This window comes from Dipodomys spectabilis, unplaced genomic scaffold, assembly GCF_019054845.1.
Source record: "Dipodomys spectabilis isolate Male_0828 unplaced genomic scaffold, ASM1905484v1 ptg000360l, whole genome shotgun sequence".
NCBI lineage: Eukaryota > Metazoa > Chordata > Mammalia > Rodentia > Heteromyidae > Dipodomys > Dipodomys spectabilis.
Window position 1 is genome coordinate 2,843,400 of NW_024871037.1, and position 15,857 is coordinate 2,859,256.

Consider the following 15,857-nt stretch of genomic DNA (forward strand, 5'->3'; position numbering starts at 1 on the left):
GCTGTGTTAGTGGTTATACTTAGCCCAGACTGTTGTGGCCCAGGCTGTGACTGTGGCTTCGTGGTAGAGTGCTTACCTAGCATGCATGAAGTCCTGGGTTCGATTCCTCAGTACCACAGACACAGAAAAAGCCAGAAGTGGCGCTGTGGCTCAAGTGGTAGAGTGCTAGCCTCAAGCCAAAGAAGCTCAGGGACAGTACTCAGGCCCTGAGTTCAAGCCCTAGGACTGGCAACAACAACAACAAAAAAGCTGGAAGACTGGGCCCTGGGCACATCAGTCAAGACAAGGATCAAGTCATAGAGGACTTGGCTACTGATCCTGCTCATTCAGGAACAAGGAAAAAGGGTGAAGGGTGATGAATGTGTAGCCCAGAGAACCTGGCACAACTTCTCAATGTCTGAGGAGGCAAGAGACCATGAGGGAAGTCTCTGTCCCTCCCTTTGAGGCCCGGTATTGGTGCTTACACTCAGGGCCTGGCTGGTGCTCTCTTTGAGTCTTTTTTGCTCAGGGCTGGCATTCTACCACCTGAGCCATAGCTCTGCTTTTGCCCTTTTGCCGGCTCATTGGAGATAAGTCTCATGGTCTTTTCCTGCCCAGGCTGGCTTTGAACCTCTATGCTCAGATCTCAGCCTTCAGAGTAGCCAGGCACCTGGCTCTCCCCACTACCTCTCAATGCCCCCAGAAATGCTGCAGTTGGCACAGTCCTGGTACTCAGCAGGCCAGTAGTTTGTAAGCCTCAGGCCCAGGTAGAAGGAATGCTGGAACAGTGGGAAAGTGCTCAAGTATGTACCTAAAGGCCCTGCCCTTGCTGGGCCAGTCTAATTGGATTCCTATAAGGGGTGTGTGTGTGTGTGTGTGTGTGTGTGTGTGTGTGTGTGTGTGTGTGTGCTTAATGGTCCAGTTCTGACTTTCCTCTGGCTCTACATGCCTCAGGCTCCTAAGCTACCTTTCTCCTCAATCCCTTGACTTTATCTACCCCTTGCTCCTCTCTCCCCACCCCTCCTCCCCCAAGGTAGTTCTGGCTGCCTTGGGTTGCATTTTTGCTCATGTCCAGAGTGTTGTGGTGTTGTGGTATGGACATGGAAGGGTATAGGATGAACGGGGGTAGGAGAGGCCATAGGTAGAGAGAAGACACAGATGTTTCAGGAAGGTAACAGCTGGCGCGGGGGGGGGGGGTGTGGGGAGGTGTCTTGTATATAGTGATCAACTCTCGGCCCATTGTGGGGTTGACAGGTCTATAGGAGTTGGTTATAGATGGGAAAGGTTACAGGTCGTGTGGATCTGGTGTTTTATGGGTAAAGGAGTTACACATGGGTCACTGCTATACCAAGGAAAGTCACAGTATAGAAAATGACAGGTGGGAGAGAGAGGTCACATTTCCTTCCTGACCTGGCCTCTCTCTGCTGGATTCCATCTCATGCATTATTATTCATCAACACAATACAACAGCTCCAGTCTGTATCTACCCTTCCATTTCTGTATGTAACTCCTCTGTGACTATGTACATTTCTATCAACCACCTGACACTGCCATCCAGCTTTCTACCATCTTCATCCAGAGGGATAAAGAGGAATATTTAGTGTGTGTGTGTGTGTGCATGTGCGTGCATGCACAAATGTGTATATGGGCTTGACCTCAAGGCTTTTTTTGTTCAAGGCTAGAGCTCTACTACTTGAGCCACAGCTCCACCTCCAGCTTTTTTTGGGGTTTTTTTGGTGGTTAATTGGAGATGAAAGTTTTATGGATGTTCCTGCCTGGGCTGGCTTTGAGCCTCAATCCTCAGATCTCAGCTTCCTGAACAGCTAGGATTCCAAACATCAGCTCCCAGCACCCAGTTTGGAGGGACTTGTTTACCATCTCAGTTGACATTGGATGGCCAAGCTAGTTCCTCCGGCTTTGCTTCCCTCACCACAGTGCCTCTCATCCACGTGTTTTTGTCTGGAACACTCTCCTCACCTAGCCTTTGATGTGGTTTTGGTATCTAGTCTGTGCCTCCAACTTTGTCATTCCCATGAGCACAAAGGTTTGTATTAATGGGGTTTACAGATATGTCTCCAAATGCCCAGCTCAGGACAGGGCCAGGTGTATGGATGCTTAGCATGTTTACTGCCTTGCTGGTAGAGGTAAGAGGGGCCTCCCTGGAGTTGACTTCATCTGAAGGCAGTAAAGCCAAACGGAGGTCTGAACTCATTATAGACTGTGTTCCAACTTCCCACAGCCTTTTTTTTTTGGGGGGGGGGGGTCTGGTCATGGGGCCTGAGCCCTGGGCCTGGGCGCTGTCCCTCAGCTCTTCAGCTCAAGGCTAGCGCTCTACCACTTGAACCACAGTGCCACTTCCAGCTTTTTTCTTTTTGCTTATGTGGTGCTGAGGAATCGAACCCAGGGCCTCATGCATGCTAAGCAAGCACTCTGCCACTAAACCACATTTCCAGCCCCTTCCCGCAGCCTTTTACCGTTTGTAGAAAGTGCAGAAGGAGGGCGGCTTTCCCAACCTCCGACCCATTTTAGTATTTCTTTGATAACCAGGCTCTTGTGCAAGCTTCCCACCCAGGCCCTTTGGCTGAGTGATTTCCCAGTCAGTAAATTTCCTGAGGATAGTTATGTAAAAATGTGAGTCACAGAGGTGACCTCGAGGTAGATCTGAAGTCTAAGGAGAGAGGTGGGGTCTTTTTAGCATCTCAAGGGTTGCTCTGACTCTGCTGGAGGGCATTTTCATTTTCTCCTTTTGGTGCCTGGCTTGGGGCTTAAGCATCTGTAACCTCCAGACCTTTTATGCTTAAGGCTGGTACTCTAACCACTTGAGCCACAGCTCTACTTCTGGCCTCTTTTTTTTTTTTTTGGTTGGTCATGGGGCTTGAACTCTGGGCTGAATACCATCCCTCAGCTCTTCAGCTCAAGCTAGAACTCTACCATTTGAGCCACTATACTACTTCTGGTTTTCTGAGTGGCTTATTGGAGGTAAGAGTCTCATGGGCTTTCCTGCCTTGGCTGGCCTCAAACTTCAATCCTCAGATCTCAGCCTCCTGAGTAGCTAGGATGACAAGTGTGAGCCACTGGCACCCGGCTGCTTTTTTTTTTTTTTTTTTTTTTTTTGTGGTTAGCTGGAGATAAAGAGTCTCCAGGACTTCCTTGAGGGGTTGGGTTTGTAGCTTCAAACTGTGATCTTCAGATCTCAGTCTCCTGGGTAGTTAGGATTACAGGTATGAGTCGCCAGTGTCAGGGCCAACCTGGCTTTTTATTGGCCGATTGGAGATGGATTCTCAGGGACTTGTTCTACCTGGGCTGGCTTGGAGTCAAGTTGGTTTTCTGGACCTCAGCCTCCTAAAGTAGCTAGAAGAGGTACACACACACACACACACACACACGAACAATATATTTTTTTCGGGTGCTATCCTTCAGCCCTGTCAATTATTAGTTTGACAGGGACTGAACCTCAACATTGACATCCCAATCCCCTGCCTGCCTTCTTCCCTACTAGACCCACAGGAAGGCTCTGACCCAGATGAGACACGCGGCAGGACTGGGTTGTCCTTGGAAGCAGGGAAGATCAAACATCTATTTCCCCTTTCTCCCTTGGGGGGCAAGGCTAGGAGACTGACACAAATTCAACTTGGGGTGCAGGAGGAGTGGTAGAAGCAGAGCAAGTGCCATTGCTCACATAACTCATACAAGGTGGGGCTCAATTGCATTCCAATCAATAGAAAACAAGGTCTAGCTGGGGGCCAGTGGCTCACACCTGTAGTCCTAGCTGCTCAGGAAGCTGAGATATGAGGATCACAGTTCAAAGCCAGCCCAGACAGGAAAGTCTGTTGACACTCATATCCCTAACTAACCAGCAAAAGGCTGGAAATGGAGCCCTGGCTCAAGTGGCAGAGCACTAGCCTTGAGCTAAAAAGCTCTGGGACAACACCTAGGCTCTCAATTCCAACTCCAGGAACAGCATACAAAAGAATAAGCCAGGCCCTGGTAGCTCACACCTGTAATCCTAGCTACTCAGGAGGCTGAGATTTGAGGATCAAGGTTCAAAGCCAGCCCAGGCAGGAAAGTCCATGAGACTCTTATCGCCAATAAACCACCAGAAAACCAGAAGTGGTGCTGTGGCTCAAGTGGTAGAGCACTCTCCTTGAGATGAAGAGCTGAGGGACAGCGCCCAGGCCCAGAGTTCAGGCCCTATGACCAGACCAAAGAAAAAACAAAAAAACAAAAAACCAACTCCTCATGACCATATTTTACAAGTGAGAAGTCCATAGCAGGGGCTGGAAATGTGGCTCAGTGGCAGAGTGCTTGCCTAGCATGCATGAAGCCTCAGGCTTGAGTCCTCAGTCCCACATACACAGAGAAAGCCAGCAGTGGCTCTGTGGCTCCAGTGGTAAAATGCAATCCTTGAGCAAAAGAAGCTGGGGGACAGTAGCCCCAAGGCCCTGAGTTCAAGCCTCAGGACTGGTTAAAAAAATAAAAAAAGTTCCTAACAGAAGGTATCACAGAAAATGAGTTCAACTTCACGGTGACCCAGGAATCGGTCTTACATGCCCTGATCCAGAAAGAGAAAAACACAGAAGCAGTTGTTTTTATATTTAATTTACAAGAGACTCCCCAAATAATAATAATAATTATAAACTATTTAAAGACAGGAGAGTAAAGACAACCCCAGCCCAGCTGAATCCTCTAGCAACGAAAGAAGGGGGACTTCCCCTCCCCCTTAGAACAGGAGGGGGGGTAGCTGGACACGGATGCCTTGGTGGGTATGGTCTAGTCTGTCTAAATCCCCTCAGGCTCCTATTTGCCCAGGAGAGCTCCTTGGCAGAGGCTAGCTGACTCTTTACAAGGTCCAAGTGAGGGCTATGGTTGCCAAAGCCATCAGGCTGGTGAGGTAAGACCCGGTCCAAGCCCCATTGGCACGTCCTGCTGACTGCCTACGGTCCCACTGGCATTGCTCGCCACCCCAGCCTAAGTAGCACTGGCAGCGAAAGTGTGTCTGCAGGTAGCTGAGATCGGCCCGGCTGAGCTCTCCCTCAGGATGCAGATGGGGTTTGTCAGGTGCTTGGCCAGGTACTAGGCGGAAGCTGCTGGCACTGAGGTGTAGAAAGGTGTTGGCATTGGGGTTGCGGCGCACACAACGGCCGTGGCCGTGGCACTGCGTCCAACTGCAATACTGAGTGGCCCAGGATACGTTAACTACGTAGGGGACCAGCTTCTGCGTCAGGTAATTCTTGAGGTATTGGCACGTCTCCTGTGGAGAGAGCAGGGGTGGTAGTTAAGTCAGCTGCGTCAGCCCAAAGCCCATATTGAAATTGTGTCCACACTGGGAAGACTACACAGTTTTGTTTTTTTGGGGGGGCTGGACCTGGGCACTGTCTCTGAGCTTCTTCTTTTTTGTTTTTGTCGGCTGTGAGGCCTGAACTCAGGGCCTGGGCGCTGTCCCTCAGCTCTTCAGCTCAAGGCTAGTGCTCTACCACTTGAGCCACAGCGCCACTTACGGCTTTTTTCTTTTTGCTCTACCACTTGAGCCACAGCGCCACTTCCAGCTTCTTCTGCTTATGTGGTGCTGAGGAATCGAACCCAGGACCTCATGCATGCAAGGCAAGCACTCTACCACTGAGCCACCTTCCCAGGTGAGATTCTGAGCTTCTTTTGCTGAAGGCCTGCGTTCTACCACTCAAGTCACAGAGCTGCTTCCGGCTTTTTCTTTACTGGAGATAAGAATAACCCTAAGGTCTCAGCCTCCTGAGCAGCTAGGATTACAGGAGGGAGCCCCTGGGACCTGGCCACACAATCTTTTTTTATGTGGTCTGGGGACTGAACCCAGGGCATTGTGCATGCTAGGCAAGTGGTCTACCACTGAACCACATCCTGAGTCTGGCAGTACTTTTTTTTTTTTGCCAGTCCTGGGGCTTAAACTCAGGGCCTGGGCACAGTCTCTGAGCTTCTTTTTCTCAAGGCTAGCATTTTACCCACTTGAGCCACAGCGCCATTTCTGGCTTTTTCTGTGTATTTGGTACTGAAGAATCGAACCCAGAGCTTCATGTATGCTAGGCAAGCACTCTACCACTAAGCCACATTCCCAGCTCAGTACTTTTTCTTCACAGCATAGATGTCTAACACACACACACACACACACACACACACACACACACACACACACACACACACACACACACACACACACACACACACACACACACACACACACACACACACACACACACACACACACACCTATTCTGCTGAGAACTGAGATTGGAGGAGAGACTGGAGACTAGAATCCATCTGGATAAGAGGCAATGAAGGGTGGAACTCTGCTGTGTAGGATAGCACTTCCTCTTTCCTGGCCACAGGGTAGGAGTGCCTTCTTTTTGTTCCAGGATAGTCGCTGGGAGCCAAGGTCAATTTTTTTTGTTGTTGTTCCCTCTCCTCTCCTTGTACCTCAGCTCTGGCTAGGTGAGGCTCACTTACCACACTTGAAGTGTACACTGAGTCACCCCACAGGATGACACCGGCTGCTCCCAGGGCTGCACTCTGACCAATGGTAGAAATAAGGTCCATCTGTGTGGAGAGGGGACAGTCACAGAGGAAAACTAACAGCAAAGGGCGAGAAAAGCGAGGCTGGTTCAAATCTGCTGACCTCTTCCTGTGGTAGCCCTCCCCACATGCCTCAGAGAGGCTGATTTTCTTCCTTCCTTCCTTTTTTTTTAAAAAAAATGCTGGTATTTGGGCTTCATCTCAGCCTAAGGTGCTCTTGATTGGCTATTTCTCCCTTGAAGGCTGGTATTTTAACCACTTAAGCCATACTTCTGGCTTTCGGGCTAGATAATCAGAGATAAAAGTCTCATAGACTTGCCTGCCCAAACTGGCTTTGAATCTCGATCCTCCGATCTCAGCCTCCTGCATAGCTAGAACTACAGATGTGATTCACCAGCACCTGGCTGTTTTTCTTTCTTCTTAAATGGTTAACCCCATTTCTATCCCCACTTTGGGCCTTAGCCTCCAAATCAAGGGCACCCATGAACCTACGGTACATCTATGGGACTGACTCCAAAAATGAGAATGCCCGGGTTTAAGTCTCTATGTTGTCCTTGGCTTTTCTAGAGGCTTTAGCTAAACTTCTCGCATCTCAGCGTTTCTACAAAAGGAGAACATCATTACCCTTTCATAAGATCACAACAAGGATGATTAGAAGAAATATGACTGGCTATGAACAGAGCTTTAGATCCTCGGTTTCCCTCCATGAGCAGTGGTTCCCAAGAAGGTACAGCCAGGAAGACACATACCTCAGTAAGCCCACTGAGCTTGCGGGTATAGGTGGGCTGCGTGAAGACGTAGACTGGGAGCGCGTGGTTGGCATGATGGGTGTGAGCCACGCGAAGCGCCTCTTGAACACGGAAGCTAACAAAGTTGCGGCCCTGAGCGGAAGAAGCAAGTGTCTCATCCAGGTAGACAGAGGGGAAAAGCGCTGTACTCTCAGCCCACAGCCAGGCCAGCTGGTCATTGCGGGCTACCTCCACATCAGGACAGCGGCCAGTGTAGGTCTCCCAGTTCTGTGCATAATCATGATTATAGCAATCAGGAAAGAGGTAGAAGCCCCAGAGGTGTCGAGGTCGCACTGTCTTGACGTAGCGTAGTGTCTCCAGCATGAACTGGCGCGCAGCAAACTCAAACTCATACTGTGCTTGTTTGACTATTCGATCTGCGGGCCAATCAGGGTGGCGGCTGGCTACCAGCTGGCGTGATGATTGGCGGTACACATCCTTGTCCTGCCAGTTGCGTACCCACACAGGCCGCCAGTCCTCCCAGTCAATGACTGCTAGCCCTGGGGGTTCCTGGGTACGAATGTAGTGCTCAACAGATTTCTTCAGCATCTGTAGGTGTGCCCAGAGGCTGCCATTCTGTGGTACACCGCCATGCACGGACATCCCGGTTGAATCAAAACGTGGATACAGGCTGAGGCGGTTGTAGTAGAAGATGGTGATATTCTGGTTCACAAAACCTTCATTAGGTGAGGCCTTCACATCAAAGACACTCAGGTCGAGTGGCACCTTGTGGCGTGGGGCACAGTCCTGTGTGGGCACATCCCAGGCTACCACAAAGGGCCGGCCTGTGAAGATGGGTGGCGTTGTGGGCTTGAGCTCCGCGGCCCATGCCACCGCCAGGACCAGAGCCAATGTGATAATGGGACCCAGGCCTGTCCACATGCTGGGCACTGCAGGCAAGATCACCTGCCCAGCACCAGCTCAGGAGCTGAAAGAAGGGTAGGAGTGAACAAGTTTAGGCTGGAGTGTCCAACCTGAACACCCTCTGTGCTATAAAAGCCCAGGCTAGGGGGGGAGAAGGGGGAAGGCTCTGTGTTCTTGGCTATTCAGACCACGGAAGAGAGAGATCACAGGTCACAGACAAGAATCTGCACAAGAATCTTACACCTTTGACCCCCGCAGGGAGGGGTGGTGGTGGCTAGAGGCACCTAGATGCTTCAGAAAGGCCTGAACTCCAGCCGCCCCCACCCCCCAACTTTTCTCATCTACCCAAGAGAAGAATCCTGGATCCACAGAAACCACAATATGGTAAGGCAGGACACTCGACCCAGACCGAAATCTGGACACAGCTTCGGTGGCAAAGAGGCCTGAAGTCGGGCGCACAGACTCAGTCCCAGGCTTGGAGGAGGCCCCGCGGGGACAAAGGGGGGCAGTGGTCCTCCAGCCCCCCCTCCACCCCCCCACACCGACCTGCCCTTTCCTCCCTCTATGGCCATCCAGATCGGGCAGGCGCGTGCCTCGCCCTCCCCACGCCCCCCCCACCCCAGCGCATGGGGGGGGCCCGGGTGGAGAACACACCGCCGGCCTTTGTGCGGGACCCCGCCTCCAGCCCCCACGTGGGGCTGCAGCCCCCAGGGGAGGTGGGGTTCCACGGCCATCTCTCGGGGGGGGGGGGTGATGGGGGGGGGTTCATGGTCCAGCGTGGGTCCCGACCGAGCTCACCTCGCACAGGGTGCCACGGGAACCCACGCCCGGGCCGCCGCCGCCATGCCGGGCCCAGCCTCAGCCCCGGCTCGCTCCCTCTCGCTCTCTCGCTCGCGGCCTTTGAGCCTGCCCCCCCTCCCCCCAATCCCCACCAAGCACCGCTGCGTGCAGGTTCCGCCCCCAGGCCCGCGGCTCCTTTAAGAAGCCGCTCGCCGGGGTGGGCGGGAGACGCGATGTGAGGCCGTGGCGCGGGGGGCGCGGGGGGCGCTGGCTCCGCTCACACCGCACTTGGGGTTCGAGGGCCGCTGAGCTCTGCTGCCGTGGGATGTGGCTCCCTATCTGCTAACCCGAAGCCGCTCGGACACGTGACTTCGGCGGGAGTCGCGGCCTCCCGAGTCCGTCAGCTCCCCTCTCCCCCCCCCCCATAGGCCGCCGTCGGTGGTACAGCCCTCCCCCCCCCCCCCCCGGGCGGCCAGTCTCTTAAAGGGACAGGGTAAGAGAAGGGTCGGGGGACCGGCGCGCGGGGGGGGGGGGGGGGGGGGAGATGCTATGGGACACCTAAGGCCTGGGTTGAGGGGCAGCTGCGCGTCTAGTTGTGCACCCCCTGAGTGTTGTTTCTAGCACTTTCTGAAAGTCCCGGTCTCCCACCGCTCCCAGTGGGGCAGTCTGAAAGGAAGCCCCGCCCCCTGCTCAGCCCGGCCCCGCCCCCTGCTCGACCCGACCCCGCCCCCTGCTCGACCCTGCTCGGACCGGCCCCGCCCCCGGACCGGCCCCGCCCTCGGCTCGGCTTGGCCACGCCCCCGGACCGGCCCCGCCCTCGGCTCGGCTTGGCCACGCCCCCGGCCCCGCCGGGGCCCTGGAGCCAAGCGCAGCCTCCCAGCCCTGCTAAAGGGGCCGGGCCCAGGCCGGGGTTGTCCTGGAAACTCTGGGTCGCTTCCATGGCGGGCGGGGTCGGGATCGGGGAAATTCAGAGGGGCCAGGGGGTGAGGTAGGGTGCCCTCTCCCCCGTCCTGCGTGAGAAAGGAGGCATCCCGGCGCCAGTTTCCTGGGATCCTCTCCTATCCAGTATTGGGGGAGGTGGGGGGGGGGAGGGAGCAGGAGGGGGGGGAGGGTGCCCTTACTCCGATGAGGGTGCCACTTTTACAGAAGTTTGGGGCCCGGACCCCAGAGGCATCCGACTGGATGGAGGGGCTCCCGGGGCCCCAGAACCCCTTTCACCTCCCAAGACCCTCCTGACCTGGGGGGGGGGTAGTTTGGGAGCTGGAGGCCCCGGGTGAGATTTCACCTCTTAAGATCCGATCTTGGGTCGGGCACCCAGTTTTTCCCCCAAGAGTCCGTGCTCCTTTCTCTCTTTAACCCCGTCTCCTTCCCGCGTGCAAGTGAAGGCCGTGGGGCGCGCAACGGGCTCACCTGTGTGGGAGTCTTTGGGGCCTAGTAGGAGGACGATGGGGGGGGGGTTCTTCCTTCTTGAGGCGAGCCTCTCCCGGCCAGGTTACTCGCGCCAGCTGTGGCCCACTGGGCAGCCCGGACCTAGGACTCCCCATTCCCTCCCTTCCTCCCTCCCTCGCGCTCCTCCCGCGCCTCCCATCCCAGCCCTTTTCTCCTCACTTCCTGCTGCCCCTCGGAGAGGAAAGGGCTAGGAACAGGGGCGGGGAGGGGGGGAAAGGGAGGGGGAGGAGATCGCCTTCTTCACCGTTTTCCATCCTTATGCCCTGCTAGCCATCTGCCCTTTCCCAAGCCCTTCCTGAGTAGGCTCTAACCCCACCACGGGCTGTCTCAGGTTGCCAGGGAGGCCCTGGGTCCAAACGCAGGTGCCAGTTTCTCCGTGCCCACAAGAATCTATTTGCTTGAACTTTTCCTGATGTTAGGGGTCGTCCTTAAAATCCATGAGAGTGTGTGAGGTGGTGGGCTTTGTGGGAGTCAAATGACTTGGGGCTAACAGTCAGCTGATTGTCCTCTAGAGCAGGTGCCAAAGAAGGGAATCAGCCCTGGTGAGGGGGGAGGGTTGGGGGAACTTCCAGGAGCTGAGTCATTTTTTTTTTCCCCTAGTGAGAGTGGAAGAGTCCCCCATATGACAGAGGGGACAGTGTGTTGATGAGTGTGGCTGTGGGGGGGTGCTCTCCTGCTGGCTGGGTTTAGAGTCTGCTGCACAGAGTGGAAGCCCTTTACCACATGGACTAGGAAAGGTGTGCATTCAATATAGATGGCGCCGCAGCGGGTTGTAGCAAGTTTCCAACAGAGTTCTCCAGTGCAGATAAATCTACCTACCCCAAACCTGCTTCTCAGCACCCCACAAGCTCACTTTTCCAATACCCAGAGGTCCCCTCTTGGAACAGAAGGTTGTATGGGGGCTGGGGAAGTTGGGTACATACCTTGGAGTCTGTCTCTCAGGAAATGGCAGGGGAGGGGACATTGTCCTTGTACCAATGTGTTGGTTTCACAAGAGACAGAGGCTCCAAGGGTGGGGACCCCTGGTACAACAAAGGCCAGGCCTGACTGTCCCCAGGCAGGGACACTTCCTCCAGCAGCACAGCAGGAAGGAAGTGAGCACAGCCCAGTGGGAGGGAGTAGGGAAGCACTGCCCTGCTCCCATTGTCTCCAGCTTTGGGGTCAGAGGGCCAGGTCCAGCCCAGGGAGTTCCCCCAGGCTGGAGCGTGGTGGCGGGAGATAGGATGTTGTCTGGTATGTATTGGTGAGCTCTGGCTGCTGAAGAGCCAGTTGGCAAGGTGGGTGGGTGGGTGGATGGCAGAGGTGGGTAGAGGAAGTCAGGATCTTAGGCCTGGCATATTATGGGGGGATGGGAAGGCAGCTCACAGAAGTGCGAGGCCAGGCTGCAAGGGACTTGGCAAATTCAAGACTTTGGCAGGCCATTTTCCCCTCACCCAGATGCCTGGATGCCCACATTCCTCCACCTTCTCTACCTGTAATTTGTTGAGGTGATGGCAAAGACTAGGCCTCGCAGAGAACGTGCCTCATAGCAGGCCCAGAAAATTCGGCAGAGAGCAAAGAAAGTATTTGGGGCGGGGGGGTGGGGGGGCTGCGCCTTGCCTTCTGGGAATAAAAGCCCAAGTTCCTTTTCCCAGTGGTGGCCTGGGAGGAGGCAAGGGAGCCTGGGTCGCAAAGCCTGGTGGTAGGCCACGAGTGTGGGTGACACCTGTCTGGTAGCTATTCATCTAAGGTCAGGCCTGAGGTCCATGGGACTTTAGCTGTTAACTTCACTTGAGGTCAGATGACAATATCGGGATAGTTCTGGACTATTCCAGACCTATCTGAACTATCTGGGGTCAGATAGCTGGGGCCAGTCAATAGTGAAATAGCTACAAGACCTCTGATTGCCACCACAACCAACAAGGGACAGGAGCGCCTGTGGTCATATCTGTGCAAACACAGCCATCTGCTGGTCATGACTGGTATTGCTACTGGCAGAGCTGAGGTTTACCACTCTAGGTGTTGGAGGTGGAAGGGAGCCAGCCCCCCAGCCCAGGCCTACCTATGGAGCTGGGGCCGTAGCCTCCACATTTAGTGTCCCCAGTTCCGTAAGATGCCACTCTCATATGCAGGATCTACAAATAATTTTATTGAAATTGAACAAATAACAACAGTCTTCCTATGCTGGGGGTCACCCACCCCAAGCCATTTCCCACACTCCAGAAGCACAAAGCTTACACAATAAAGAATTAAAAAAAAAAAAAAAAAAAAAAAAAGAAGTCATCTCTATATAGAAATCAGACTCTGCCCCAACATCATCCTGGAACTAGATTATTTACAAACCTTCACATTTTAAGTATTCCTTTTATGGTCTTTCCCTCCTTTCTGTCCCTATCAAGGGGGCTCCAGTACTTTCCCTTGAGTGATCCTGAAGAGGTGAAGAGATTTCAGGGGAATGGGTGGTTGGGTTCCTTATAGTGGCACCAGCTCTACTGTGTGGTTCACCCCACTGGACAGTCCCTCTCAAACAGGGTAAAAGGAGCTGGTGGAAAGGCTAGGGAGATAGAACAGAACAGGTGGCTTGAGACACCTCCCCACAGGCACAGCCCGTCCCGACCCTGGCTTGCACCCTTTTATCTGGGGAGGAGGGCAAAACTAGTTGCAGGGGGGAGGGATCAGCCTAGCCCTGCTTGAAGGAAGAAGCCTCCAACACCAGTATCCATTCCTATGAACAGTTAGTAAACTGTCCATCCCAGAGTGGGAACAAATGGCAGGTAGGCAGGAAGAATCAGGCTGGTGCTGCCCCCACCTCTGTCCAATACAGGAGGAATCGAGGTAGCAAACGGCTGAAATGCTCCAACTAGGGGGTAAGGGAAGTGAGGGAAGGAAGTTCCCACGTGTGTTCAGCCCCCACAGCCCAGGGGCTGGAAGAAGGCAGACTTTGCTTGTAAAGTGCTGTAGCTTCTAGCAGGGTTGGGCCCTAGGCAAGCTTGGAAGAAAGCAGGCCAAGCAAGGAACCTGCAACCAGGCATTCTTGACTGGCATGTGGCCTGCCATGCTTCTTGCAGGGGTGGTTGGGGAGGGTAGACTGGAAACTTTGCCATTAGCTTTACCAGCCACCAACCACCTCTTGCCCACAAACAAACCATTGCCTGATTAACACCAAGGGACTTGCCCTGCTCACAGCTGAAAGTTCTGGGCCATTGGAGTCTATTCAGGGTTGTGGCCACAGCCTGGACTCCTCGGTGGAAGTCACACTTGAGTTACTTGCTGGGACAGGGAGTGCTTGTGTCTGCCACCCCCAGGCTCACACCTCATAGAGGATCACAGGGAAATCCACATGGATGCGGGGAGGATCCAGCTTCACGATGCCCTGCCATGGAAACAGAGGCTAGTGAGGGTTGGCTCAGAGGTCTTTACTCCAGGAAGCCTTCCTGATCTTCCCAGCTCCTCCCCCAGTAGACCTCTTTTCGGTCTATGGCAACGTACTTGATGTGAATTCTATGGCCACTGCCCAGCCCCTCACCTGAGGAATCAGATTCTTATGTACCCGCCTCAGCTTGGCCCGCTTCTGCCCATTCTTGGTGATGATTGTCTCCTCATAGAATTCATGAGCCAGATCTCCATCTTCATCATAGAACATGGACCTGTGGAGAAAACAATAAACTGTTCACGGCAAATGCCACAGACCATGGAGAAGCATGAGCAGCTTTGCTTGAACTTTGGTTCAAGCAACCAAAGCTACTTCTCATCACTGGTTTGGTTCTATACGAGCAGCCATTCCGACATCAGGCCTTTCATTCAGGGATTCTACAGAGGGCAAGATGGTGGCTTAGGGATGTTGGTTTCATTCCAGAACACATTACTAGCCAAGTGCCAAAGAGTAAGATGTGAATGTCTGAGCTGGGAAGGAGAGGAAAACTGCCTCCCTTCCTCCCAGCGGCCAATGCAGCCACCCTTTCCACCATAGAGTGCCAGAAGCTCACCTAGGACCAGATCATTCTGGTGCTCCTGTGGAAAGAAGAGTTAAGTCCGCATTCCAGATCTGGGTGAGGGTCTCACTTTAAACATCGGGTATCCCAGCCTTGATTTCCCAGTCACTACTATGGGAAGGGGTGGGGTGGTCCAAGCGGAAGGAAGACATCTAAACCGTAAGTCATTCTCCCCCTTAGCATAAGGGGAGAGGGAGGGTATTAGTCTCCAGTTTGCGCGCAAGAGTTGGAAGGAATGACAAGGAGATCGTGAAGGCTCGTGGCTATCCTCTCTGAGGAGTAGCGCATGCTCAGGGGGCCAAGCCTCGGTTCCACCCTTCTCTGGGAACACCTTCAGAAACCTCTAGGCCTTGTGGGGCCACGGCCCGGCTTTCCCCACCCCTTTGCTCCGATGGGGGAGCAAAGATGGGAGTTGTCTTCCCTCTAACGAGGGGGGGGGGAGAGGGAAGGGGTTTGTCCGGCTCCCCCTGCGCGACGGAACCCCGGGCCCTCACCCGCGGCGCGTGAACACGAAGGGTGGCACCGCACGGGATCGAGGCCGCACCAAAGCTTGCTCAGTGCCCGCCGCCTCCGGGCCGCCGCCCCCCGCTGCCGAGGTGAAGGGCCAAAGGCCCCGAGCTTTGGAGCCGCTGGCGCCCATGTCAGGGCCGCCGGCGCATGGCGGTCCCCGCGGCCGCTCGGCTCTCACAGCGCAGCGGGCACCACCATGCCCAGCCCCGGCCTCCGCTCGCAGGTGCCGCCGCCGCCGCCGCCGCCGCCGCCGCCGTCTGCGGGCTCGGCTGTCTCCAAGGAAACCTCACTTCCGCTTCCGCACGCTGCCCCCTCTGATTGGCTGCTACTCTCGTCGTTCTTTGGGGCAAAGCCAATGGACTTCCTCATAGATATCCCAGCATGCTCTGTGGAACCCCCCCCCCCCCATCCCAGCAGGCTCTGCGCTCGTCACTGGGGCAGCTGGGCTTCCCAGGGAGGCTTTGACTGAGCTCTGCCCCCCGCGGTCCGGTTGGTGGTCTCCCAACACCAATCTCAAGCCCAAAGGGCACATTAAACCCAGACCCCGCAAACCAGCGCTTTGGTCCTGATGAAGACCAGGGTGCCAAGGTGGCCATTTGGCTTTTATTTTCACAGCTCTTTTTGTGAGGAGCAGAATCTAAGGGATTTTATGTGATGTATGGAGAGTAGTAAAAGCCCTTGAAATTGTTTTGAGGGATAGAGGGAATGAAGTGGATGAGGGCACACTTTCTGCAAACACGATGTCATGTGATAAACCCCTTGTACAAGTAATGATGCTAACTAAAAATGTTACACAAAATGTTAAAAGTAGAAAACTCTCCCCTTCCCTCCCCCCCCCCCCCCACGCGGGTCTGGGTGCTGTCCCTGAGCTCTTTTGCTCAAGGCTCATACCCTACCCTTTAAGCCACAGGCGACTTCAGGTTTTCTGGTGGTTCACTGGAGATAAGAGTCTCATGGACTTTCCTGCTTGGGCTGG

General features: G+C 54.4%; 2 protein-coding genes across 3 annotated transcripts; both read right to left on the reverse strand.

Annotated features, from left to right (window-relative positions):
• Nucleotides 1–4,471: 4,471 nt before the first annotated feature.
• Hyal2 (hyaluronidase 2) lies at nt 4,472–10,467 on the reverse strand. Of its 2 annotated transcripts, none has more exons than XM_042666117.1 (4): nt 10,362–10,467; nt 7,269–8,235; nt 6,454–6,543; nt 4,472–5,230 (listed from the first exon to the last, which is right to left on the reverse strand). In XM_042666117.1, exons 2-4 carry the CDS (start codon nt 8,187–8,189, stop codon nt 4,820–4,822), a joined length of 1,422 nt encoding a protein of 473 aa, XP_042522051.1. In that variant the 5' UTR covers nt 8,190–8,235; nt 10,362–10,467; the 3' UTR covers nt 4,472–4,819. The 2 variants fall into 2 exon arrangements, with proteins under 2 accessions (XP_042522051.1, XP_042522050.1); XM_042666116.1 differs by lacking the exon at nt 10,362–10,467 and adding an exon at nt 8,970–9,058.
• Nucleotides 10,468–12,508: 2,041 nt separating this feature from the next.
• On the reverse strand, nt 12,509–15,121 carry Tusc2 (tumor suppressor 2, mitochondrial calcium regulator). Its single transcript, XM_042666124.1, has 3 exons — nt 14,866–15,121; nt 13,906–14,026; nt 12,509–13,752 (listed from the first exon to the last, which is right to left on the reverse strand). The coding sequence occupies exons 1-3, from the start codon at nt 15,009–15,011 to the stop codon at nt 13,687–13,689; spliced, it is 333 nt and encodes a 110-aa protein (XP_042522058.1). The 5' UTR covers nt 15,012–15,121; the 3' UTR covers nt 12,509–13,686.
• Nucleotides 15,122–15,857: the final 736 nt, after the last annotated feature.

Coding starts and splice junctions, on each gene's coding strand:
- Hyal2 (XM_042666117.1), bottom strand. CDS start 8,189: ATGTGGACAGGCCTGGGTCCCATTATCACATTGGCTCTGGTCCTGGCG. Junction 6,544..7,268: donor AGCTCAGTGGGCTTACTGAG/GTATGTGTCTTC, acceptor CTCTCCACACAG/ATGGACCTTATTTCTACCAT. Junction 5,231..6,453: donor CAGTGTACACTTCAAGTGTG/GTAAGTGAGCCT, acceptor CTCTCTCCACAG/GAGACGTGCCAATACCTCAA.
- Tusc2 (XM_042666124.1), bottom strand. CDS start 15,011: ATGGGCGCCAGCGGCTCCAAAGCTCGGGGCCTTTGGCCCTTCACCTCG. Junction 14,027..14,865: donor TTCGTGTTCACGCGCCGCGG/GTGAGGGCCCGG, acceptor TTTTCTCCACAG/GTCCATGTTCTATGATGAAG. Junction 13,753..13,905: donor ATAAGAATCTGATTCCTCAG/GTGAGGGGCTGG, acceptor TTTCCATGGCAG/GGCATCGTGAAGCTGGATCC.